This window comes from Lathamus discolor, chromosome 4 (assembly GCF_037157495.1).
Source record: "Lathamus discolor isolate bLatDis1 chromosome 4, bLatDis1.hap1, whole genome shotgun sequence".
Taxonomy (NCBI): Eukaryota; Metazoa; Chordata; class Aves; order Psittaciformes; family Psittacidae; genus Lathamus; species Lathamus discolor.
Window position 1 is genome coordinate 64390255 of NC_088887.1, and position 27410 is coordinate 64417664.

At 38.2% G+C, this 27410-nt stretch overlaps 1 protein-coding gene across 7 annotated transcripts in view; it reads left to right on the plus strand.

Annotated features, from left to right (window-relative positions):
• The window catches only part of CCDC138 (coiled-coil domain containing 138), a 37748-nt gene extending 16098 nt beyond the window's left edge, over positions 1 to 21650 (plus strand). For all 7 annotated transcript variants that reach the window (XM_065677821.1, XM_065677822.1, XM_065677823.1 and 4 more), the window contains 3 exons: positions 3361 to 3537; positions 18792 to 18930; positions 19512 to 21650. In XM_065677821.1, the coding sequence (XP_065533893.1) occupies positions 3361 to 3537; positions 18792 to 18930; positions 19512 to 19683 (488 nt within the window). In that variant the 3' untranslated portion in view covers positions 19684 to 21650. The remainder of the gene's footprint in view (positions 1 to 3360; positions 3538 to 18791; positions 18931 to 19511) is intronic.
• Positions 21651 to 27410: the final 5760 nt, after the last annotated feature.

A 27410-nucleotide genomic window follows, 5' to 3' on the forward strand; every position in this document is an offset into this window, starting at 1 on the left:
GATTTCACTGTTAAATAGACTCATTTCCAAAGGCACCTTTGTTTTAGACTTCAAAGCCACCTGTCAAATGGCCTTTTTATCCAAATTATTCCAAATTCCTATGTTGATGTAGCATAGTAATGTAGTACTTTAACAAGGCGAAAGCAAACAAGGTCAGGAGATAACACAGTTCTGAAAATAGTGTCTTCTTCAGGTCATGACAGGTTACTCTGCTTGTGCAGTTTTTAAAATGCTGTAGCAAATCTTGTCAGTGGAGCCTTCTTTGGAAACAGATGCTGTCAGAAAAGACTAAAAGATTTTTGTTAAAATGATGACAAAAAATGACTGTTTCTTGTGAGCTCTGAATGTTGAGCACACTGTGAGAAGAGGCACAAACTCAGATTTTTAGTGCTTTCCTTCCTTACCCTTTTGACATAGAGATTGGTATACTTCTCTGTCAGAACCCAGAGAAGAAAGACCTTAAATCAATCTGACTTACAGAGGTATTTTAATAACTGATAGATTAACTTTGATCATTTAAACATTCTTCCCGATTTCTAATTTATATATGACTTCTTTAAAAACTTTAGTTTTTAGTACCTAATCTGAATTATGCTTGAAGGCTCTTAAATCTGCAGATTTGATGAGTAATCCCAAAGAATGTCTTACTTTGACTTCTTTTATTATTTTTCTTTTTTGATATATTTTTGCAATTCAGTAATGGCTTAAATGATGGCTATAAAACAGTTCTGTTCACCTGTGCAAAAAGAGTCATCAGCATAAAAGCAGCAGAGTTGATAGGTCCCCTCTGAATGCTAAATGCAACATAATTGTCATATATTATCTAATTGAGCTTCTGACTGTATAAGGACTTGGTTTTTTTGTGTATTTATATCTTTGAGGGGAAAAAAAACAACAAATATCTTTGTAAGCAATATAGTCCAAACAACCTTCAATGCCTGTTAGAGGATTATTGTATCTGAAACAGCTACATCATTTTCGGCTCACACTTCTGCCTTTTATTGATAAAAAAGTAATGGGAGGTTGGGCATCACAGGGCATACAACTCCTTTCACTGTGAGGGTTTTTTTTCCCCTTTGTTCCCAGGATCCTCCCAATTTTTACATTCGTGGATGAGTATAATAATAAAGTAGGATTCTCTACTTAGAACTTACATAATTTTGTGTTGGCAATAAAACAGAGGAAGTTTGGGTCTTCCCTGCCTCATGGGATAGGGAGAAGGTAAAGGTTTCAAATAGACATAATGAGATAACAAGTCAGATTGCATCAGGACAGTGTGAGAAAAAGCTGTGGAAAATGTATCTCAAATAATAGAGTAACTGTTCTCTCAGCTGATTTGTTAACTGCTGCCTTCAGTTACGAAGCCTTTTCTCTGTTTGAAGGAAATAGGAAGTGAGGTGTTGCAGATCCTTTTTATGGAAGTCAGGCAGAAAACACTAATTATATACCATCAAGAGCAGGTGTAAGAGGTGATTATTGTCTACCTGCGGCAACTTAGGAGTACTATAGTGCTGCATAATTGAGATTTTCTGCAAGAATAAGTTTTACAGGGGTAGCATAAGAATTAATGTATCTGTACCCTTTTTCCAACTGTTTATGATGCTAACCACTTATTTTTCCCTTTTCAAAGACATTTTGAAAGCACAGATTGTTTTGATAGCAAGTAGTTTTAAGTGGGGTTACGACTGGGCAAACTGACCTAACTTCAGAGACAGTCCTACTTTGGGCAGGAGGGTTGGACTAGATTCCAGCTTAAATTATTCATTGATTCTGTTTTTGCTATCTCTTTTAATCAGAATGTTTTCTGTTTTAAAACGTTCTTACTACTAACATATCCCCAAACAAAGAAATGAAGACAGGTTACAGAGATGTTAATTTTCAAGGTAATCCTTGAAAACCATGGCGGTATGTCAAAATCCAATGCCTACTTTGGCATCTGATCTTTTTTTCAGTCTCTTGCATGAAATATGTTGTGAATTTTGGGCCATTTCTTAGACAGCAGAGATCTACACCACAAAATTGCTTCAATCTCTGGCATAGTGAGTGACACTAAACAGGGGTGCCAAAGATTTTAAATCCATAGGTAACGAACAGTGTTCTTGTTCATAGAAGTCGTATTTCTGGATTAGATGGTTGAGCAGATGAGTATGCCTTTATGCTTAACTGACCTGTGCAGTAGCTGTATTGTGAGTCTCTACAGTAAATATCAGATATAAACATGGTGGAAATCCACCCTTGACATCATTAATGAACAAATGCAATATTTCAGCTGTCAGAGGAAACTATTTCAGTCAAGATATTTTGGTGAATCATGATAATTACTCCTAAATTGAGACTCGCATTTCTAGAAATGTTTGATAAAAATGATAAAAAGAATTGCAAGACCAAAAATAGTTATTGCAGACACTTAACCTAAGCAGATGAATGCTCTTGATTAGAACGAATTAGTTTAGCAGGCATTTCTCATGGTTGCTTTTTATTGCTGTCTTCTATAACAGGGAAAATTAGTTTCATTGTTAAACATATGTTGAATATCACTATGTATGAATTTGGATCACTGTGACTACATGGCACTAATGATCTAGTGATAAAGTAGCAGATTCGTTTTGAACATAGATCCCATTTCCTTCAGAGTCCGTATCCTGCAGATGGCACTGTAGTTAAACTTTTGCTACAGAATAAATTATTTCCTTGTAGTTAATTTTCTGCGCTCCAGATGATCAATGCTGTTCCAAGATACTAAGAAAGATCTGACATCAGGAAATTAAGAAAATTGAATTGGTTCACTTAATCTACATTCCGCATATAATTTAGTGCACTCCACAATGGATGGGTGTATAAAATGTGTGCACTGAAGCTTAAACTACAGCTCTTATAGGAAGGAATCGGAGTAGTTGCTCTTGGGCAGCATGGTCTAATGTGAGGCATCCCTGCCCATGGCAAGGGGTTTGGAACTAGATGATCTTAAGGTCCTTTCCAACCCTAACCATTATATGATTTATCAAATTAATCGCTCTTCTTCAGACAAATCAGCCCTTAACTCCTTTAGTAGGAGTTTCACAGATGTTGAAACCAACATTGTCTCAAACTATGCAAGCTTGTAATTTTCTCTTAAGCATTTGTAAGTGTATTTTTCTTCAACATATGAGTTGTAGTTTGTCTTTTTCCTCACTTACAATAATAATGTTAGGGAATAAAAGCAAGCAGATGATGTCTTTAAATAAAAATAAAATTTAATATTTTCAGTCATTTAACTTGCTGAGAGTTACTGAAACAGTAACTCTCAGGATAGTTGTTCACATATTGCTTAATGGTGCTATATTATAGAAGTTTTATTGCCTTTATTCTGATGTCTTACAGTGGATTACCTGGCTCAGGCGTTTGATTCCCTTCGAACAGACTTGAAGACAGATGAAGGGAAGGCCTTATTTTTGGAATACCAGTGTGTGCCTATTATATTAAGTCACTTAAAAGTATCCAGTAGAGGTCTGCTTTCCATTGCTCTTGATGGATTACTTCAGATGACCACAGAATCTGGTAAATTTGGATAATTAATAAAATAAAATCATTATGAAAACAGGTAAGGTAAGCAGAAATACAATGTGAAAAGTAACAGAATTCTTCTGGGTAAATATTCTAATCTAGTATTAGAATTTGTTTGTATCACGTAAATTCAACAGAGACACAAAATAAGTTTCTGAATTGTCTTTCTCTGAGTTGTCTTTTCTTTTCCCTTCAAGTGCCTATGCTTTATATTTTGTCCTGGTTGCTTTCTATTTATTGATGTGAAATTTTTCATTGTTATTTTTAGGTTGGCTTTTTCATTTATTCCACTGAATTACCTTACAGATGTTTTTCTTTGAAGTCAGGCTGTGCCAAGGAAGCCGTATTATGAAAACCTGCCAGCAGGTGGAGATAAAAAATAGGCTTTACTTAATTTCTTTTTCTAGTTTGAACAGCTCATCCCCAATCATTTTTTAGTTTCTGATAATTGGAAATGGCCTTTTTGGAAGAGATGGTCATGTTTTGCTGAATTTTACTGAGCTGTCACCATGTAAAGGGTTTATAATCTCATTTGTCACAGCACTTTTCCAAGTGATACAGGCTAAGAATCAGTTGATAAACAACTGGATGAACATATACAGGTAGTGAGGCATTCCAGTGCCATGTTGAATAAACCTTCTGACTGGTTTAGGTAGGAGTTCTTTTTAAGATAGGAATTACTCACTGTCTTTTAGAACAGAATAGGGGAAGGGGCTGCTGCTATTTTTGAAACGTATGGTGTTATTTTGGAAGTATTTTGTTACCAGGCATTGTAGTGGTAAAAATAGCGAGCATGTTTGACTTGGGATGGAATAGCATTGAATTAAAAAGCCATTTTGTACTGATGTGAGTAGCAGAAATATTAAATTAAACTTTTAATCTTCCTTTCAGGCTCTTTTTCGGACGTGTAGTTAGTGTGGTCTTACACTGAAGTATTCTTCCTAATAGTCATAACTATGATTGGTAAAGTGACTAGGAAAGAGATACTTGTATGCACAAAAGTAAGCTGAGCAAGGTGGGTGGTGTCTGATATTACTTCGGGTAATGCCAATAAATAACAGTACATCTTCTGTTACCTAGCAGTAGTCGTTGTGATATACTAAATGCCTGAAGTTTGAAGAATAATGGAGATACATTGTGACTCATATTTTGCTTTGTTGCTTCTCAGAGAAGATGTATTACATGTGAAATCAGGGAAGGGAGGAGTAATGTCTAATTCAGTTGACATTTGATTGAGAATTTATTTCTCGGCAACTGGATATAAAGCTTATGCAGGGCCTTATCTCTTTAGTAGAATAAATAGCCAATACAGTAGTTACAGGCATGTTCTGCTCTTTTACATTACATAGTGTGTTGCAAGAAATTGTTAGCAATGACAAGTAGAAGTAGTGTTGTTGGTGGGAATTAGATATTTTCATTCGTATATAAGCATCCTATTGAAAAGTCATTAAAAGACGAACTAGAAGGTGGCAGTGAATATTCAGAGAGCTTGCTGTGTTAGATTAAAATAGGAATTTATGATCTTAATGCTGTATTGGTGTGCAGCCTTAAATATAAAGTTGTAGGTAGTCGGCCATATACTAAACCGTGCAGTATTATTACCCTGAAAGACAGCGTCTGACCAAAAGGAGGCAAAGTCTAGGCTCTCTTTCTTTTTTTTTTTTGTCCTGTAAGATATGCAATCACAGGCATTCTTTCAACTTGCTGCAATAATTTTCAATTGGAGTATTCAAATATTTGCTCAAAAATATTACCTTTAGAGCTGAAATGATTTGAAGTTATGTTGGAAAAAAAGGTTTTAATTTTTTTTAAAGTATTTTTAAAGATTAAAATTTCAGTTGGCCAGGTTGAAAGGTGTGAATCAAGTGGGAAATAACTGCTGTGTTGTACTACTCTTCCCTGTAACTGCATGTACCTTCTGTTACCGTAAGCAATGAACGCCAATGGTTCTGTACAGTCCAGGTCTGTCTGAGGTCCTCATGTAGGTTCTCTTCCCTGTAAGAAAAATCTTGCTCATGTTCCAGAAATGAAACTTAGATTTCCCTCATATATTAAGGAAAATTACTTAAGCTGCATATGAAGAAAGTACCTACTACTCTAAGATGAATATTTCTGTTGCTAAAAATTATAAGTCTGCAGTACTGCTTAAGCCCATTGACTGATTTGGGTTTGGTATGCACGTTTTCAGATTTTTGATCAGTATCATTACTTTTGGCTTTAGAGTAGATGTAGTACAATGGGTCCAAGATCCAAGTTTCCATTATGAGTTCATCCAACATTGATAGTGCTGATGAGGCATTCAGTTACTGAAAATATGATGTCAAATGCAAGAGTTGAGGCATTCGTATCATCTGCTTTCTGTCAATGTACAAGATCTTAATGGCAAATTAAAATTAATGGCAAATTAAAATTAACAGTCTTACTGTTGTGCATCTTACTGGTACAAGAGAACTTCTCTTTCCGTTTATGTTAGTGCTATAATAGCCTTGTAACTTCGGCATTTACATCTTCCGGTACTTCTGTGGATTCTGTTCACTTCTTTTGGTGATAATATGTTTGAGGAAAGAAATTTGCAGTTGCGTTGAGTTCTTACCCTAACCATTTGCTTTCCGTTCGTAAATACTTGCTTCATTAAACCTAAGCTAGAAACTTTATAAGTAGCTGAAATTGAGTTGTAGGTAATTTTTAGGATACAAAATGTAATTTTAAAAAATTTATGTTTTATTTCATGCCTTTTGCATGCTGGAGTGATTCTTTTCCTTCACATGAGCTCAGTGACCTAAGTTGAGATCTAGTTGGTTTAGTCTATCTTCAGTGGAAGCAATAGGTTGATTTTTAAATTCCGCATTTATAAGAGTTAACAGCTTGTTATGAACCTGACAATAGAAAATAAGCCCAGCAAAGGTATTTTATACCTTTTCTCTTACTGCATTCTGGTACATTCGGTACAGCCCAGCACAAGGAATCCAGGAGGTTCCTCGATTGTGTGGAAGACAGCTTCCTTCTGCAAGTAATAGAGGAGCCGACAAGGAGAGGTGCCATGCTTGACCTCATGCTCACCAATAGGGAAGGGCTCGTTGGAAATGTGATGCTGCAGGGCAGCCTTGGATGCAGTGATCACGAGATGGTCGAATTCAAGATCCTCAGGACAGTGAGAAGAACATGCAGCAAGCTCACTGCCCTGGACTGCAAGAGAGCAGACTTTGGCCTCTTCAAGAGCCTGCTTAGTAAGGTTCCGTGGGATATAGCCCTAGAGGGCAGGGGGGGCCAAGACTGTTGGTTGATATTCAAGGATCACCTGCTACAAGCTCAGGAGTGTTGCATCCCAACTAGAAGGAAGTGCATCAGGAGGGCCAGGAGACCTCCTTGGATGGATAAGGAGCTGCTGAGGAAAATTCAAAGGAAAAAAGAGGCTTATAAAAAATGGAAGCAAGGACAGGCGGCCTGGGAAGAATACAGGGATGTTGTCTGGGAAGCTAGGGACCACGTTAGGAAAGCTAAGGCCCAGTTAGAATTAAACTTGGCCAGGGATGTTAAGGATAACAGGAAGGGATTCTACAGGTACGTAGCAAATAAAAAACAGACTAGGGACAACATAGGCCCCCTGAGGAAGCTATCAGGAGAACTGGCTGCCCTGGATTTGGAGAAGGCTGAGGTTCTGAATGACTTCTTCGCCTCGGTCTTCACTGGCAAAGGCTCTGAGCGTACCGCCCAAGTCTTAGAAGGTAGACACAGAGACTGTGAGAATGAAGACCTTGGGCCCACTGTAGGAGAGGATCTTGTTCGAGACCATCTTAAAAACCTGAACGTGCACAAAGTCTATGGGACCTGATGAAATCCATCTGTGGGTCCTGAAGGAGCTGGCGAATGAAGTTGCTAAGCCACTGGCCATCATATCTGAAAAATCATGGCAGTCAGGTGAAGTTCCCGACGACTGGGAAAAGGGAAATATAACCCCCATTTTCAAGAATGGGAAAGTGGAAGACCCGGGGAATTACAGACCAGTCAGTCTCACCTCTGTGCCTGGCAAAATCTTGGAGCACATTCTCCTGGAAGGCATGCTAAGGCACATGAAAAACAACAAGGTGCTTGGTGACAGCCAGCATGGCTTCAGTAAGGGGAAATCCTGCCTGACCAATTTGGTGGCCTTCTATGATGGGGCTACGGAACTGATGGACAAGGGTAGAGCAGTTGATGTCATCTACCTGGACTTGTGCAAAGCGTTTGTCACTATCCCACATGACATCCTTGTCTCTAACTTGGAAAGATATCAATTTGATAGGTGGACCACTCAGTGGATAAAGAACTGGCTGGATGGCCACACACAAAGACTTGTGGTCAATGGCTCGATGTCCGGCTGGAGACCGGTAACGAGTGGTGTCCCTCAGGGATCGGTGTTGGGACCAGTCCTGTTCAACATCTTTGTCAGTGACATGGACAGTGGGATTGAGTGCGCCCTCAGCAAGTTTGCTGATGACACCAAGCTGTGTGGTTCGGTTGATATGCTGGAGGGAAGGGATGCCATCCAGAGGGACTACGACATGCTTGTGAGGTGGGCTGATGCCAACCTTATGAAGTTCAACCGTGCCAAGTGCAAGGTCCTACACCTGGGATGGAGCAATCCCAGGCACAGCTACAGGTTGGGCAGAGAAGAGATTCAGAGCGGCCCTGCAGAGAAGGACTTGGGGGTGTTGGTCCATGAGAAAATGAAGGTGAGCTGGCTTCAGTGTGCGCTCGCAGCCCAGAAAGCCAACCGTATCCTGGGCTGCATCAAAGGAGTGTGACCAGCAGGTTGAAGGAGGGGTGATCCTGCCCCTCTACTCTGCTCTTGTGAGACCTCACCTGGAGTATTGTGTGCAGTTCTGGTGTCCTCAACATAAAAAGGACATGGAACTGCTGGAACAAGTCCAGAGGAGGGCCATGAGGATGATCAGGGGACTGAAGCACCTCCTGCATGAAGATAGGCTGAGGAAGTTTGGGCTGTTCAGCCTGGAGAAGAGAAGGCTGCGTGGAGACCTCAGCAGCCTTCCAGTACCTGAAGGGGGCCTATAGGGATGCTGGGGAGGGTCTCTTCATCAGGGACTATAATGACAGGACAAGGGGTAACAGTTTAAGTCTTAAACAGGGGAAGTTTAGATTGGATATAAGGAAGAAATTCTTTACTGTGAGGGTGGTGAGGCACTGGAATGGGTTGCCCAGGGAGGTTGTGAGTGCTCCATCCCTGGCAGTGTTCAAGGCCAGGTTGGACGAAGCCTTGGGTAGCATGCTTTAGTTTGAGGTGTCCCTGCCCATGGCAGGGGGTTGGAACTAGATGATCTTGAGGTCCTTTCCAACCCTAACTATTCTATGATTCTAATACTTTTACCTAAAAATGTCCATAATGGTGCATAAGTTGGTCCATTTTAACCTGCTAAGCCTTCTATTTTGAATATCCTTTCCAGTAGCTGATACAAGTGAAACACAGCACTGAAGCAGCAGTTTAGCTGTATCTTCACTGTAGGTGTCCATCATTATTGTTTCTTTTTCATGGTAAGATGGGATGAATGCCAGTTCAAGTTTATCATTTTCAGTCTCTTATTTGGCTTTCCATACCCATTACTGGGATTTCAATCCTTGTTTGTTGGAGGATGCCTATCTTTCCTTTGCAGGAAAGATTGAATGATTAAAAGCAGAATCAAGGTAGCAAGTCCTTCAGGGTATTTTTAACGGTGGTGGTATTTTGCTTGAATCTGGGGCTTGAGATGAGTGCCATAAAATTCAACTTGATCCTTCTTTTGATCTTTGAAACCAATGTAAAGGCAGCTTTCTTGCATCCTGTTGAGTAAAAGGGGAAGAGATACATTCCTGCTCTTTTGACAGGGATGAAAGATTTTCGCACCAAAGATTTTCTTACCTTAGTTAAGGAAAGCAGGCTACCTAGCCGTGATGTTTGGGTTTTAGTCCTATCTTTAAGCTACGAACCTGTGTGAAGGAAGAAGTAAGAACAAAACCATCTTTGATAGCACTGTCACAGAAAATAGATTTAGTTTCTTGGTAAACTGTGAATGTGCTTGGTGATAGATCTCCACAGATGTAATGCTTTGACTACCTTTGAAATTTTGGGAGGAAAATGTATTAGCTGCTAAATACTGATATGTTTCAGATTAGTCAAAAGGCTTATAATGTATTTATCGCTTAATAAAACTCTTACCATTTCCCACTTAAATTACTATTGAAATTAATTTAATAAATAAAGTACTAGTTCCTTTAAATCATCCAAATTTTTACAGTATGACACCAGTGGCTTCCAGAGTATCTTCATACCCAAGTTCTCTTCCCATACCGAGTTCTCTTCCTAAGACTACAAATTTCTTATATTAACAGATCTTGTTTCTAGGACAGTAGTTGCAGCACTCTGTTCAAGAGAATTCCTGGATGCCAGACATGAAACATTTCCTGGAAACAAGCTAGTAATAAATAGCATGACCTCAGCAAGAAAATTTGCTCTGTGGGTGTTGAAGAACATCATTAGTTTTAAATCACCCAGTAGTTGAATATGTGTCATATACAGTCTTGGTGAATACTGTTGTTCCTGTCATCTCGCTTCTTAAGCAGTTTCCTGGGTTTTTTTTTTTTACCTGTGAATCAGTTAAAGGGTTCCAAAGGATATAGTGAATTTCTAGTCACCTATCAAAAATACCTCTGTTGAGCTGTGGTCTGATTCATGCTTGATTTGAGATCTGCTATCTCAAATCTGATATTAAGCACAGAGCTGCCTTCCTCAGTTTCACCCTTTGCACTTTTGCACAAAGACAGTATGTCTTAAATTCCTCTTGCAGTGATGGCTAACTTCTATCATGTAGATTAGTACATTCCCTTTTCCCAACCTTATGTTCATTCAAGGAAATCAAAACTTGCTCATTAGGCATTACAAAGCACTGCCCTGTGATTTAAATAAACCTTATGTTTACTTTGTCTTCAAGCTTACTTCTGTTTTACAGAGAGAATATTTTGCATTAGTGTGTGCTTATTTACAAATACACAAGTGCATATTGGGGAAAAAAAAATCTCTAAATGACTCTCATGTTCACTCTAAGATGTATTCTCATAGGGCTTAAGTATGATTTCTTAACCATATTAACATTGCTTAAGAGTTTTAGTAACTGCGGAAGTGAGCTGTATTTAAACATTAACTGAACTTTACTTATTTTTTTTTTTTAGAAGAAAATATTATTGGCGTGGATGAGCAAGTCTGTATCCAGATGTACTCTTTTTACAGGGGAGTTAAGCCAGTGGAGATAAAAAAAAAATGCCTCTATAGCAAGAAGTTGTAATTACTTACTTGTAAATTGAATTTAAGGTCCCTTCCAACCCAAACCATTCTATGGTACTACGAATCTTTTAATGTGGACTGCATATATGGACACTCTCTCTCTTGCTTCATGTTGGGGTGCTTCCATGACTAATGCTAGGTATTCTACAATTCACACTGATCAAGTGCTTCTAAAAATCAGTGGCTGGAATCTATTAAGGGAAACCCAAACCTACTCTTTTTTTTTTTTTTTTTTTTTTCCCTTGAATCTTCACATTTTGGGACTTTAAAGACTACAAGCAGTGAAGGTATGAAGTAAAAAATGCCTGTATGCTTAAACAGATTACAACTTAGATGTATTTTTCAACATATTATCTTTACTGGTTACTTTGCAGGATTGAAACTTTTCAAATGAGCTTATTCTGCAGTACTGAAGGGTAAAAATGTCAAGTCTGTAAATAGCCATACTAAAGTAGGATTCCCCCTCACCTGTGTGAAAGGCAGATGTGAAATTATCCTGAGGAACTGTGTTTGAAGCTATAGCGAACGGAATGATTTACGGCTTATGTGGGATAAACATTGAAATACAAACCATTTAAAAGGAAATCCTTCCTCTATTATCCTGTCTTACCTTTGTAATTTTTTTACTCATTCTTCTGAAAACAGTGAATAATTATGTTGGATTAATAGATGTCTGTTTAATATTTTAACCACAGATAAATATTTCTATTAATACGTCTAACCGTTACATACAGCCTGTGATAATGTTAGGAGCAACCTGTTTGTTTGCTGAAAGCAAGCAAGTACACCAAAAGCTTGCACACATCTTTGTTGTTTTTATTTTGTATTTGACTAGCAGAACTACTATACTTGGTAGCTGGCTTTTCAAGGTGAATTTAGAGCAATGTTGTAATTGAAATGATTTTATACAATAATTTCAGAGTTCGGACTTTATTTACACGCTTACTTGCAATCTGACTTTACAGAATCACAGGTTATGCCAGGTTACATTTATTTATGCAAAGTCTTCCTTATCAGACTTTGTCACTGACTTTGAAATACTGTGCTTAGTTCTGAGCTGGTTATTACAGGTGTGGAGATACAAGAGCAGAGGAAACAAGGCAGGCAAGATCTGACAGAAAAAATGTTAGAACAAAGTTCCTTTAGGTGTCCTCTGTAAGAGAGTTGTGATTCCTTCAGTAATTCTGGTAGTTCATTAGGTTTTTTCTAGTTTCTTGAGTAAAGTAACCCATAATAATACTGCATAGCTTCAATTTATAGTGCTACTTAGGTTACTTGTAAAATGGTGGGGTTTTCTCTCAGGCCTCATTAGAATCTGTCTTTAATGGTTAGGCCATGTTGGTTGCTCACAGACATACTGAGTTCAATAAGCACACCAAGAGTTTTCATCCTCTCATGTTTCTAATCAGTGATTTTACAGGAAAAATGTTTGTTGCTTCTTAGTGTATTGTCTTTACGCTTCTGTTATTCCAGCAAGTAAAATAATTCTGCCTTTCATTTATTTTATACCTCTTACCTAAATGAGCAATTCCGACATGGAATTTCATTTGGCTACTCCTGTTTCCATGCCACAGTCATTAATTAATACATGAAATAAGCACAATTAAAGAATCAGTATATAAAATGCACTTCTCAAGGCAAAGTATTTTGTTTTGCTTTTAGCCACTTTCATAAGCTACCCACCTTTCAGTCCTTTTACTAACTGCCATCTTCTCCAATATAATATGTGTTGTCCTCTACGTGTCTTATGATGGCACTCAAGGTGATCTGCTCCATAACCTTTTTTGGCACTGAGATCAGACTGACAGGCCTGGAGTTCCCCATATTTTCCTTTTAGCCCTTCTGGTAGATGGGCATCACATTTGCTAACCTCCAGTCAGCTGAGACCAACTAGGTCAGCCAGGACTGCTGGTTAATGATGGAAAGTGGCTTGGTGAGCACTTCCACCAGCTCCCTCAGTACCCTTGGGTGGATCCCTGGCCCCAGATAATTGTGTTTGTCTAAGTGGTGTAGCAGTCACTGACTATTTTCCCTTGGATTATGGGGACTTCATTCTGCTCCCTGTCTTCCAGCTCAGGAGGCTGGGTACCCTGAGAAGAACTGGTCTGACTATTAAAGACTGAGACAAAATGGGCATTAAGTACATCAGCCTTTTCCTTAGCCTTTGTCACTATGTTTCCTCCCACATCCAATAAAGGATTAATATTTTCCTTAGCCCTGTTTTTGTTGCTAATGTATTTATAGAAACATTTTCTACTATTTTTTATGGCAGCAAACTGATTCAAAGTTCTGGTTGGGTTTTGTCCCTTGTGATTTTCTCCCTGCATAACCTCATGACATCCTTGTAGTCCTCCTGAGTGGCCTGCACCTTCTTATAAAGGTCATAAACTCCCTTCTTTTTTTTCCTGAGTTCCAGCCAAAGCTCTCTGTTCAGCCAGGCCAGTCTTCCCCACTGGCTCATCTTTCTGCCCATGGGGACAGTGACAGCCTGCTCCTGTGCCTTTGAGATTTCCTTCTTGAAGAATGTCCAGCCATCCTGGACTCCTCTGCCCTTCAGGACTGCCTCCACTGTGACTCTGTCAACAAGGCCAGAGTCTGACCCTGAAAGCCTAAGGCAGCAGTTCTGCTGACCCTCTCCTTACTTCTCCAAGAACTGAAAACCATCATTTTGTGTTCTCTACGCCCAAGACAGCTTCCAGCCATCACATCACCCACAAGTCCTTCTTTGTTCACAAACAACAGGTCCAGTGGGACACCTCCTGTAGTTGGCTCCCTCACCAGCTGTGTCAGCAGGTTTTCTTCCACACACTGTAGGAACCTCCTCGAGAGTTTGCTGTATTGTATTTCCAGGAGACATCTGGTAAGTGGAAATCCCCCATGAGAGCAAGGGTTAGTGACAGTGAGACTTCTCCCAGCTGCTTATAGAATATTTCCTCTGCCTCTTCATCATGGTTGGGTGGTCTGTAACAGACTCTCACCATAATGTCTGTCTTGTCCTTCCCCCTGATTCTTAGCCATAAACTACTCAACCCCACTGTCACCATCATCAAGCTCTAGCCCTCTGTATTAGGTAGCCCTAACACAGAGGGCTACCCCATGGCCTATGCTTCTTTGCCTGTCTCTTCTGGAGAGTTTATAACCACCCATTGCAGCACTCCGCTTGTGGGAGTCATCCCACCGTATTTGCATCATGGCAGCTATTTCGTAATTTTCCTGCTGCACAATGGCTTCCAGCTCCTCCTATTTATTGCATATGCTGCATGCGCTGGTGTAGGTGCACTTCAGTTGAGCTATTGATCCCACCACCTTTTTGCAGGGGAAGCCATAACTCCTACATAACCGTTCCTAGGCATTTCTATTAGTGTGTAGTTTCTAACACATCAGTAACCCTTGTGTCTTTGCTGGCACATGGTTCTCCATCCCTTGCTTCCCCTGAGACAGTAGACCAAAGGACCTTGCTAGCACACCATATCTCAAACATTGGTGTGCTGCACCTGCGGCTTATCTCTAGTGGATCTGGTTAGTGAGATGACCTTGCTACCTTTTTTTATGGCTGGGAGAACTTTTTGTTTCTTACTGAGGTCTTCATTGACTTTTTGTACTATCCTTCTTATCATAAAGATAGTTTCTGACCTCCAAGTCAGAGGTCCCTCCTTGTAGGCTTCTTTTCATTCCAAGCATGTCTTGTTACATAAGTATTCCTGTGATTTTGTTTTTCTTTTTTTTTTTTTTTTTCATTTTTTTCTTTGTGAGTCTAACCTTTAGCTGCCATTTGAGAATATTGGTCTCCCGTACATCCTGTCTAGTGTCTGCATTAATATCTTGCATACTGTAGGAAACTTAAGAGTAATTCAGATCATACTGAGGTCAACACATACTGGGTGACCAGCTGAAACTGCCACTTGGGCTCCCTTAATTCAGGGTCACCCATGTAAACATCTGCATTTGAAGTGCCCTATGCTGAATGGAATGTCACCCTATCTCCACAGTGCTTTAATCACTGGCGCTTGATCATCCTGGCTATTGATTGTAGGAAAAAAAGTTAAATTCAGCAAATGGTTCAAGTCATACAGGGACTGTATTGTAGACAGCTGGTTATTAGCAACATGTGATATTACCGTTTCCTTTTAAGTGTTTCTGCTGTGATGCATAGTTGTTAGTTAACTTTTCCATGCTAGCAGACAGTGCTGTGTGACTCACTTGCATTGCTGTCACCTGTTCTCCATTCTCCTGGCAGATCCTCATGCAATTAGAAATGACGCAAAATTGTAATCGTGAACTTAGAGTTGGCATTCTGGACAGTCTTCGTTTTCCAAGGGGTTTAGCTTCTGGTATAAAACAGAATTTTCCAGTTGACTATAGCTGGTGAGATTTTGTGCTGTGAGTGACTGATTACTTTGAGGGTAAATTTCAGATGAATTCTGTCAACATTGATAAATTGTTTATTGTTCATTGCAGCCTCCCAATCAAGTTAAGCTAATGCAGCTACAACATGCTGCAATTTTATTAAAGATACCCGCAAGGCTTTTACAGATTAAATTGTGCCAAAGTCCTGTCAGGATGGACTCCAATTTAGTTTTTCTAAAATAGTTAATAAAACAAAATCTGTGCAGATCTAGAACATTTAAAAATGCACCAAAGTGTTTAAAATGTAAAGTTTATATTCTTTTAGCTCATCAGCTAGACATGCATTTAAATTATATGCTTATTTTGTACATTTTCTTATTACTTAGAATATGTTCTCCAAAAGCTTATCTGAAATGAATATATAGACAGTGTACAGAACATGTGTCTTTTAAATGTGTGCCTTTATCAATTTGCTTTCACATTGTCATGTTTTAAACCCAGCCAGTAACTCAGTGCCGTGCAGCTGTTCACTCACCCTTCCCCCTTTCCCCCTCGGGGCGGGATGGGGAGGAGAATCAAAAGAATGTAAACCCCATGGGTTGAGATGAGAATCAAAAGAATGTAAACCCCATAGGTTGAGATAAGAACAGTTTAATAACTAAAATAAAGTAAAATATAGTGATAATAGAAAGAATACCAATAACAACAATAATAATAATAGGAAACAAGAGAAGAAATGAAAGCTCAGAAAACCCAAGGGATGCATAATGCAGTTGCTCCCCACCCACCAACCTATACCCAGCCTGACCAGAGCAGTGATCTGGGCCTTCCGGGTAACTCCCCCAGTTTCTATACTATGCATGACGTGCTGTGGTATGGAATACCCCTTTGGCTACTTTGAGTCAGGTGTCCTGTCTCTGCTTCCTCCCAGCTTCCTGTGCCCCTCCTCACTGGCAGAGCATGAAACTGAAAAGTCCTTTGGTTGGAGTAAGCATTACTTAGAAACAACTAAAACATCAGTGTGTTATCAGCATTGTTCCCAGACTAAAGCTGAAACAACGCTGCAGCATCTACTAGGAAGAAAAATAAGCATTATAACTGAAACCAGGACACATAATTGAACTTTGCAAACTTTTAAAAGTTATTTCTGCTTTGGTTCTTCTGTTTTATAGTAAACAATCCTGTCTTAAAATTAATGCATATCTTTTACATTGGTTCATAAACTTCATAGTCAAAACATTCTTACAGCATCTCTCTAATTATTGTTTTTAAAAGAAATATTTTTAAGGAACCAATAAGAGCAAGGCAACAAAGAACTCTCCAGGTCAGCTGAAATGGTATTTGTTTACCCCTGCAGAAAAGGACTGTGAAAGCATTTTATGACTATTTAAGGAGTTTTATAGGAACAAATTGTAGGACCGCCCTCTTCATCCCAACAGACTCATTACCTTCAGATCTCTCATGAATCAGAATTCAGCTTATTCAGAAGTCATGTAAAATGAGAGGTTTCTAAAGCCATTTGTTTTAACAGGCAATGGAAAGAAGAAAAACCTTTCTTTTCAATTTACTTTTTGAATGTCAGTGTTCTTACACATTTATTTACACTTTTCTCACCTTTCGTAAGTAAGGGATACTGTCTCAAGTTTTTGTTGTTAAAACAGATTTCATTAGTGGTACAGTGCAAATAGATAGGACCATTTCTGTTTCTTGCAAATAGGCAGTCATTTGTAGGAGCCCTAGCAAGATATTGAAGAATTTCTCAAAGTTGTAGTTCTGTATAATTTCTATAAAGTTATGATAACATAATTTGTAGTTCTAGGTTTTTCTTGCTTTAGGGAAGGTTATCTCTTCTTGATACCTGTATAGAAGTGTTTACCTCAAACACTCTTAAATGATGGAAGTGCTTTGATATGAAGTACTGTTAAGATAGTAGGATCGTATTCGTTGCGCTTTTGCGTATTTGCCATTTCTGTTTATAGCTTCTGTTACCTCTTCTTATGGATTTTAACAAGTTAGACTTACTAGGGCATGATACCATCACACTAGAAGTGACTTCTGGGTTAGTTATTTTTCCAGGTTTAAGATACTGCTGTGTGTACTTAATACTTCAAAGTTCTGTTACAGAGAGCAGTGGCTCAATAAAGAGCACCGATTCTTGAGTGTATGTCAGTTGTGTAACACTAAATGGAGCACACTCTCTGAACCCATGTAAGGATTTTCTGCTTGCTGTTATTGACACGTAGCCCTGAGTTTTTGATATCATAATTTCTGAAAAATACCTTCTGCAGCATAAAATACAGGTTTTGAAAGATCTTCTTCCTAACAGTAAGGTCTAGGAATTACTGTGTCCTTGTTGAAAATCAGTTGTTTAGGCTCTCAAGCTCACTTTAATTGCCAAGTTGATTTTTTTTTTTTGGGTCCCTATTCTGAACAGCTTTTCTGTGGTATTTCTTTTCATTTCATATCAGTAAGCATCCTGAAATAAATTAAAACCTTGAATTCACTCCAAGGCTACTACTTATATTTAGTAAGCTGTATGTCCTTGCACCAAGGAAAAGGAAAATTTTGCCCAAAAGATATGTCCATCCTCTCTGTACTGATAAAAGCACCTTGACACCCTATTTATAAATTCCAGTATTCAGCACATGTACAAAGAATTTTTTAATGTCTGTGTTTGTTGGTTTGTGCTGTAATTTGCATGGTGCAATTTCTTATTAAGTATGACACATACAAAATAAAAAAAATATTTTTAACATACAAACATTAACATGTTTTTCTAAGTGTATTCTGCTAATGCAAATGCCTATGTTATGTAAAAGATCATTCATTTTAACAAAAAGAATCAGTTGTTACTTATTTTCTTTGTTTTTACTATAAATTAATATCGGAACCAAGAATGACATAATAAAGGAACAGATTTAACCTTTTCCAGAAGTGATTTGATTTTGAGGGGTAGGATAGAGGGAAATGTTCAACATGATTAAAAAACTCATCCACTATTTTAAGGGAGTTTTGTTGGTATTTAAATGTATTGGAGTGTTCTTATCCAGCTCTTACTTTTACCTCTCAAGTGTTATTTTGCCTGTCTTGAAAAAGAGTACAATGACAGTATTTTGATAATGAAAGGCTCTCAAGTATCACATTAGCTTCTACATGTACTGTCCCTGTCCATGTGATTTGCAGCAGCTTAAAGTATTTCCTTCTGACTTTGTGCACAGCTTAATGTTCCCCTCACATGATCAAAAGGAAATAACCATGATAAATGAGCATTGAGTAAGCATGTTCAAGATAAGAATTTTTATTTGAGTTAAAAATTGTTCTGTTTCCTGTTTTCCTTTGTTCTCAAGGGAAAAGGCCTTGTTTTAATACAAGGTTTGGAAATGTCAGAACTCTATGGAACTTGCATTTTTTTCAGTTCCTAGTTTTACCTGAGTTTTGCATCACATGCTAAGCATAAACTGAATTATTTTGTGCTTCTAATAGTTGCACAGCATGAAGCACTTAAAGCCCTTTAAATGTATCTAACAGCTATTTTACTTTTCCCTGCGCTGAGCTGTGTAATATAGATTTTAATTGTTTTCTTTTACAGATTCTGTACAGCCTTTCCTGGAAGCCTGCAGTAATGAATCCTTCTTCCGAACTTGCTCTCTTTTGCTTCGAAGTTCTAAGCTAGATACTCAGATTTTGGAAAAGCTCTGTGTGATACTGCAAAAACTCTCCAGAATAAAGTAATTCTTTATTACTATATTACTTTATTACTATTACTGTTAGTTATTATTACATCAGCAAACTCAAGGACTTTTATTTTTCTCCTTTTTTCAAAAACTCATCTCTGTTTTGCTGTTTATTTGCTCCACCATAGACAATGCTGGATGTTCTCTGTTAGCAGGTGGGGTTGGAATTAGATGATTTTTAAGGTCCCTTCCAGCCCAAACCATTCTGTGAGTCTATAAATTGCATTGGAAAGGTACTAAAAGTAAAATTAAAAAATTTAATTTGTTGCTTTTAGAAACTTTTCACATGAGTGTGAAACCCTGTTATAGCCTTTCCTTGAGCTTTCATTGTACTACATGTTCACTTACTCAAGTGAAATTATATTTTTTGGTGACTTTTGACAAGATTTTTCTCACCATGCATTTATAACCTCCTGCTTAGAGACATTATACGCAATGTAGAACACTTATATGAAACTCCCGATGTAATGCACATTTTTCTTCATCAAAAATACCATTTTCTGTAGAATCTTTAATGTTTAGATGAAACCTCTCAATTTTAAATTGACAAATATTGTATGTAAAATCTTTTGCAGAAGTAATAAGAAGATGTTTGAAATGTTTACTCTTCATCAAATGATCCAAGAACTGCACAGGACTACAAATCCAGATCATGTTTTTCTCTGTATAAACCTCAACTCAATTCTGTTAAATTTGGGATTGTCAAGGAGTAACTCTCTTACCTCCAGTTTAAGCACAAGTCACTAGCACTATCATTCAGTCTAATTTTTGTTCTGTATAACTTTTACCAGCAGCCTATGTTACTTGAAATTTGGAGGGGTTTTCTTACTGTTTTGTGTAAATTAATTAAGCAGAACCTCAGTACTGTATGAGTTACTCTGTATTGTGTAGAATCTCATTAATATTTCCCTCACCCATGAAAAGGAAAATGAAAAATTACATGTTAAATGGCTTTCTTCATTGAAAGAAATTAAAATAATGCTTCTGATCTGAATGATTCATGTGTCCTAAGGAACTGGATCCCTTGAGTCAGCAGATCAGAAATACCAACCTTTCCTTCCAGGTATGGATCTTGGTTTCCTTTGACTCTTCAGAGAGTTTTATAAATTCATTTATTTATTTTATGGTTGATAAGTAACCAACAAGTATCTTATCAAATTACCTTTTGAGATAATTAGAGTTGTAATATGATTTAACATAACTAGATGTGTTGAATGAGAAATATTTTTGGTTTAATTTCAGAATGTCATAGTGTTTTTTTTTTTATTTTTTATATGTATATGTAACAGTATTTTATCCTGCTTTGTAAGAATTTCTAGTGTCACTTTGGGTTGTAATATCTCTGCAAATGTGAATAAAAACATTCCTTCAAATGCCTGGTAATAGTAGTCCCCAATGTAAAATACTTTATTATTTCTGCTATATTTTGTATTAATTTGCAATACAATCCTCATAGTACCCACATTTCTTTTCTGCATGTAATGAATATACTTTTTGTCTGCCGCAGTTCAGTGTTCAGAAGTTCTTGCACGTAGGAAATAGGATACTACTTAAAAATTCAACTTAGTCTTCCGATTTCTGATTTGTACTGTAATTACTGAAACTCTTTAATTGTAAAATTGAGGTTCTGGTTAAAATTTAAAGATCTGCTGTATGTTTTTCACTAAGACTGGCAGTAGAAAACTTCAGAGTGGTTCACTTCTCAGTTCCATACTTCCCCTCCCCCCCCCCCCAACCCCAGCCCTGCTTGGTTTTCCTTTGTATTTTTTAGCAGAACTCTTTGAACTGAGTCTTTGAAGTTGAATTCTAAATGCAGATATTTTTCTAGCAATGTGACTTGAGTTTCTGACAAGCTTTCCTACGGAAGAAGTCTACACTACATTTGGCGCCACGTATGTCCAGAAGAGAGAACAAGCAGTGCGTACTCTTTGGGCAGGAAATGAATTCTAAGTGATTTTTAAATCACACTAATAATAGCTAAAAGCTTTTGCTGACAGTGGGTTATGTTTTGGAATAGGGTTTCTTCATCAGGCATTTCAGAATTTTGTCAGATTTACCCGAAGTGCAAAAGCTTGCTTATACCCTTGGCTGGAGATAAAACCCTCTTATTTAGGAAGTGTGTTCCCAGTCCTCATGTGCTTCTCCATCCACTTGGTTATTAAAAATACTAGAAAATAAATAATCAAAAAAAAGCTATAGAAAGTTGTTAGGTTTCCTGCATTCACAGGAATGTTGATTGTGCTTATGGCTTTCAGCCTTCATCACTGTGGTTTGTTAATCTAACCATTTTTGTGGTACCAATTTAACACTTGTGTTCATCTAATAATCGCAAAGGTAATGCAGTAAAAGAGCATGATGTAGCTTTTACGATGGGTCCCTTGTGTTTTCTATTCAGTGGGATTTACAGTCTGACAAGATGAATCACTGTTCAAATTTTTATGATCTAGAATGTTTCTGTTAAAATGCAAAAAATATTTTTGAATCTGTTACATATTAATGCAATTAAATTGATTGATGAACTAAGGATAAGACAAATGATTTTGATCTCAAGTAAATTTTAACTGAGCTGTAAAGAAAAATAGAAGTACTTGATTTAACATTCGTGTAACAGTAAACAAAAAGTATCAGGAATAAAGAAATTAATTATGAATATGAAGTGTCTTTTGAAGAATAGATACTTATATAAATAAAAAAGCTTTAGTAAAGTTCCAAAATGTGCATGTGGTTTTTGATGCAGGGTAATTCTTTGCCAAAAAATGAGAGTCACAAATACATTCTAGTAGAGTCATATGAAGGCTATACTTGTGATGGTAGAAGTGATTTTTTTTGAATCCAGCCAACTTAGAGTAGTTCCTTAGTACGCTGTCATAAAATTGTTCTGTGAAGATATTTGAAGAACATATACCATGCCATGGTTTTTCCAAAATTTATTACTAATCAATCCCTGTTAAGGCAGAAATATTTCTGAAGCCTCCTAATATCTAGAAAGGCAAAACGATGAATTTGGAATTGATTTTATTTGCTATCAGATTTTCAGTTTGTGTTGAATTGCATCTTTAAATATGTATGGGTTTATGGTACATGCAGACTATAAATACAAGTGAAAATGTCTTACAATATGTTTTCAGGATCAGAGACTTCAAGGAATGTAGTATGTCAGTCTACCAAAGATGAAACTAAAATGATCAAAAATAAACTGAAATGGAGATTTTAGATCCATTCTGGTTCAATTTGAAATTGATTATCTAGAGTAATTTATGATGTCTGTGTTATAAACGAAGATAATCTGGCTTGCCTTCGTCATTAGGAAGTTGAAATATGTGCTATGATAAATACTATACCAAAATCACAGTTATTTCTGTGTTTCTGGTTCTAAACATTTGGTATATCAAATTTTGTACACACCTGCTGGTTGCACTGTCTTCAACATCAGTCCTGTGGGCCAGTCCACCCCAACTGTCCACACTAATCCATGTTCTGGCCTTGCCCAAGCATCCCCATCCTGTTGTTCTTCTGAGGCACCTTCGCAGCCTCTGGGGAAGGGGAACTGAGGAAATCGGTTTCATTCACAGAATCACAGAATCCCAAGGGTTGGAAGGGACCTAAAAAGATCATCTAGTCCAACCCCCCTGCAAGAGCAGGGTAACCTACAGTACATCACACAGGAACTTGTCCAGGCGAGCCTTGAATATCTCCAGTGTAGGAGACTCCACAACCCCCCTGGGCAACCTGTTCCAGTGCTCTGTCACTCTTACAGTAAAGAAGTTCTTCCTGATGTTAACGTGGAACTTCCTATGCTCCAGTTTACACCCATTGCCCCTTGTCCTATCACTGGATATCACTGAAAAAAGCCTAGCTCCATCATCCTGACACCTACCCTTTACATATTTGTAAACATTGATGAGGTCACCCCTCAGTCTCCTCTTCTCCAAGCTAAAGAGACCCAGCTCCCTCAGCCTCTCCTCATAAGGGAGATGTTCCACTCCCTTAATCATCTTTGTGGCTCTGCGCTGGACTCCTTCAAGCAATTCCCTGTCCTGTCTTTTGTGTTTTTTTAAAAGAAAGACAGGGACCCTCACACTTCCTGATGAGTCAGAACATGTAGCTTCAAACTAGCTATAATCTTGCTTGTGTATCAGTCTGCAGTAGTGATCTAATACCATTACTGGCATGAAATGAAGAAAGCTTCTGGTAGTCGTAATCTGCCATTTTAAAGGAAGATAGAGAATTGACCCACGATTTTGTGTTGCTGTCTTTGGAACAGCTGTGAGAGTCACCATTGTGAAAGTTAACAAGAATATTGCATATGCTTGTGTTAGGGTAGTTTTCATCACAGAAAAGGCTACCAAAGCTGAAGAGAAGTAATTTAATTTCCTTTTTTTTTTTTTGTTACAAACGTGTCTATTGCAGAATTGTCATCCCTTCACTGTTCATCAAAGGCTTCCTATTGATAAATGGGCAAGACAATGTTTCAGACCTGATCTACAAAATCTAGATTTGGAAGATCTGTAAGAAAGATTGTTCGGGGTGGACAATTGTATTTGGGGATGTTGGTACAGTTGTATTTGCAGAAGCTTGACAGATTTAAATAAAGCAAGTTAATATTAGCCAGTCTGCACAGTTTTGCTCTGTTTCTTCATGTTTGTGAGTGTCACCAGCACAAAGAAGGTCTGTCTCTTAAGGTGGGATTTCACAGTTAGGTTCCAGTTCTCCTTAACATGAATGGCTTGCACCGTTCTAATGTTATATAACTGAATTCAATATGTTATGGGGAAATATTTCTTATAGCAGATAAATTAACCTGGAAGGTAAAAGTATGCTGAAGGCAACGTATTTTTGATGAACTTTTATTCACGATCAGCATCAATGTCTGAAATGTATGATTTAACTTACCAGACCAGATTTAAAAGAAGCTCATAATTCAGAGTTATGACACTGGATCCTTTAATTATATACTGAATTTTTCACCTAAAACTTATACAGCTTCAGGGATTAATGGTCTGGTAGAAAGCATTTATCTTCAGGATAATGTATTTAAACATAGTCCAGAAAGCCTGAAAATATGATCTATGAAGCAATCTGGTAGTCTTCTACTTTCCAAATGGTTAGAGGAACTACAATGGCAAAGCAGTGACCCCTTGTGCTCCTGTTAATGATATAATGCTCATGCACTTTAAAAACAAAAATTATTGTAAAAGTAATAGTGCTGTATAGTGTTGTGATCCTACCTTTGACATCCCCCCAAGAAATGCTGTTGTGGACAAAGGCATCTTCATGTGCTATACTGACTCTTATATTGTGCTCTGTCAACACCACCATTATTGATCATCAACGGTAAGCATTAGGGGCTGGTGAAAGCTTTAATGCCATCTTCTGACCATGGTTAGGAACTTTCCTGTTTATTAGACTTCTGTTTTCCCCATAATTTTGAAAGCAAGCATCTTGTATATTTGGCTACCTGATCACTACTAGAAGAGAGAACTTTGAACAGAGCCGCTTACTGTTTTTATTCGTACCTCCTTTTTTTTTGAGTGAATGGTCCTGAGTCAAACTTTAACAAGACATAACTCACAAGGCATTCTGATCTCTGAATTCACAGTCACTCTCAGTCACACTGAGAGAATTACCTGAGAAAAAGAGATCCAAGGAGCCATATATATATGTATATATTTTTTTTCCCCAAAATCAGTTCTTCTCCGTGCCCATTACTCAAGGATATTTAGACTGGTACCAAGGAATATCTCCCAGAAAATACCACATTTCTCTGATCACTGCTCCTTAATGGGAAGTGACTGCTCTGGTAGACGTACGTAACATAGGGCTACAAACACATTGGTCGTTATACTGCTAACAACAGTAGCTATGAAAGCCCAGCTTTTAATACATTTACTTTAAGGTCATCTTCAGCTCCATTAAATGGCATTCTCATTGCAGTTAGTTGTGGAGAAAATAAATAATCTATCCATCTTACAGGAAAAAAGTATGTGATAGAGTTTCAAACAGGAGCATAATATTCCACCCACACATCAGCTTTTTGGAGAAGTAGCATGCCTTTGAAGAAGGTCGGAGGTAACTGGTGTTGCCAGACTGGTTTTGTCCTTCAGAAGAAATAGTGTTCTGGTATGTAGATTCAGGAGCTATTTATATAAGGAATGCAAATAAACAGACTTGCTCTGTTCCACTTTCCTCCCCACAATGCAGCAGTTTGGTGTCCTCCTGCTCTGTCCTCCTCCACACTGAAGTGTGACTGTAATTTTTTTTCACAGCAACCTTGCACACCACGGCCAGATTCCAGGAACAGAATCCTAACTCAGCTTCCTTCCTGTGTCAGTCGTCTTTCTACTCGTCAGTCTTCAGCGTTACCTCCTCCTGATTTTTCATTTACTTCTATGTGGCGCATTGAATTTGAGTATCACTGTGTATTCCTGAATTGCTTTGCAGTACTAACTTGAATCCTATTACAAGCTTGTTTTTAAAGCAGCCTTAAGCACAGAAGAAAAAAAAATAGAATTCTCTGGTTTTTTGTTAAAAAGTGATGGACAAATGAGACGCCTCTGCATGACCTGTGTAATGGCTAATCCCTGGCGTCTTCTGCAGCAGAGCATGCAAAGGCTTCCTGCCGTTCTTCCATAAGTATTCAGACAGTCTAGTTTCACAGAACACTGGCAAAAAGAAATCAACATTTTTCTGTCCTTGAAGTAGTGGTTGATAGTGATAAATTAATACCTGAGGTAACAAGTGCTGTGCATTATAACTCATATCTCAATAAATAATCAGAAAAGCTTATTTGGATGTGGGTGAAAAAGAATATATATGCAATATTATGTGTCTAGAACTAGATATAAACCGAGGCAGTGCATTCTTACCCTGTTTATATTAATATATTTACTGGAATATGCACTAGGAAGCCTATCCAATACATAATAAGAGCATGAGCTCTCTTTGCTTTTCATTATCACAGAGGAGTATAGAGGTTGCTTGCAGAAGAATGACTGCTGCATACACGAATCATTGCTTTAGCTCTGGGTCATGATTTTCAGCTGCAGCAGTAAGGTTTTTTTCTCATAACTACATCTTCCTTATAACAAGGCAGGGCAGTATGAGACTGAGTTCATTGGAAAGATACTGACTGAACTGGCAAGCCTTTTCAGCTCATTCTCCAGCCCATACTCCTGGGCATTTATGCATATTATCTTTTTGTTCATTAGTAATTCCATATTATAGAATATGGAGGCAGTTTGCCGCTGTTGCTTTATGCTGCAAAGCAGACACCCATCCTTTTCAGCCCACCTTACCTCTGTTGTTTCTCTTTATTAATGTCATGAAACCAGGACCGTCAGTTGTCAAACACTATGTAGATGACAGTTCCTGTCTGCAAACTAAGATCAGGAGAGCCTGAAAGTCCAGCAAGTTTCTATAAGGAAAAACTGGGACAATACTGGTCAGGCTAGGAAGATGGGGTTAGGTGGGAAAGGTCTCACAGGGTAGAAAGTATTAGTCTTGCCTGGGAGAAACTTTCCTCAAAGTCACCCAAAAGGCTAGTGATGGAGTAGGGACTAGGTTTATCTAGAGACGCGCAGCTAAACACTCTCTTTAGTAAGGCCTGCTGATGTAAAACAAAAGAAAAACTTATGTTGTTTTTGCATTGTCCACAGCACAAGCTGTAGAAGTCCTTGCAGCAAAACCATGAGTTGACCAGAGATTTGTATGCAGTTCTTAAGTCTTTTATTTTAAGTGAGTATTTCCAAGGACTTAAAGGGTCTTTTCAACTTGAAAGCTGGGTTTTATCAGAGTATAAAGAAGAATAATTAGCTTTTAAGAAGAAAAAAAAAATGCACATCAAAAAGGAAATAAAACGTCTTGTTGATAATTTTCTCCCTAACCTGCTCATTTCCTTAGGGGTTGGGTCTTAATTTTAATTCCAACTCTAATAACTTCCTCTTTGCAGCGATTTCTGTGTGTCTCCTCTGACTCCCGGAAACATTAATCTTTGTATCATAGAACAGTTAGGGTTGGAAAGGACCTCAAGATCATCTAGTTCCAACCCCCCTGCCATGGGCAGGGACACCTCACGCTAAACCATCCCACCCAAGGCTTCATCCAACCTGGCCTTGAATGCTGCCAGGGATGGAGCACTCACAACCTCCCTGGGCAACCCATTCCAGTGTCTCACCACCCTAACAGGAAAGAATTTCCTCCTTATATCCAATCTAAACTTCCCCTGTTTAAGTTTTAACCCATTACCCCTTGTCCTGTCACTACAGTCCCTGACGAAGAGTCCCTCCCCAGCATCCCTATAGGCCCCCTTCAGGTACTGGAAGGCTGCTATGAGGTCTCCACGCAGCCTTCTCTTCTCCAGGCTGAACAGCCCCAACTTCCTCAGCCTGTCTTCATACGGGAGGTGCTCCAGTCCCCTGATCATCCTCGTGGCCCTCCTCTGGACTTGTTCCAGCAGTTCCATGTCCTTTTTATGT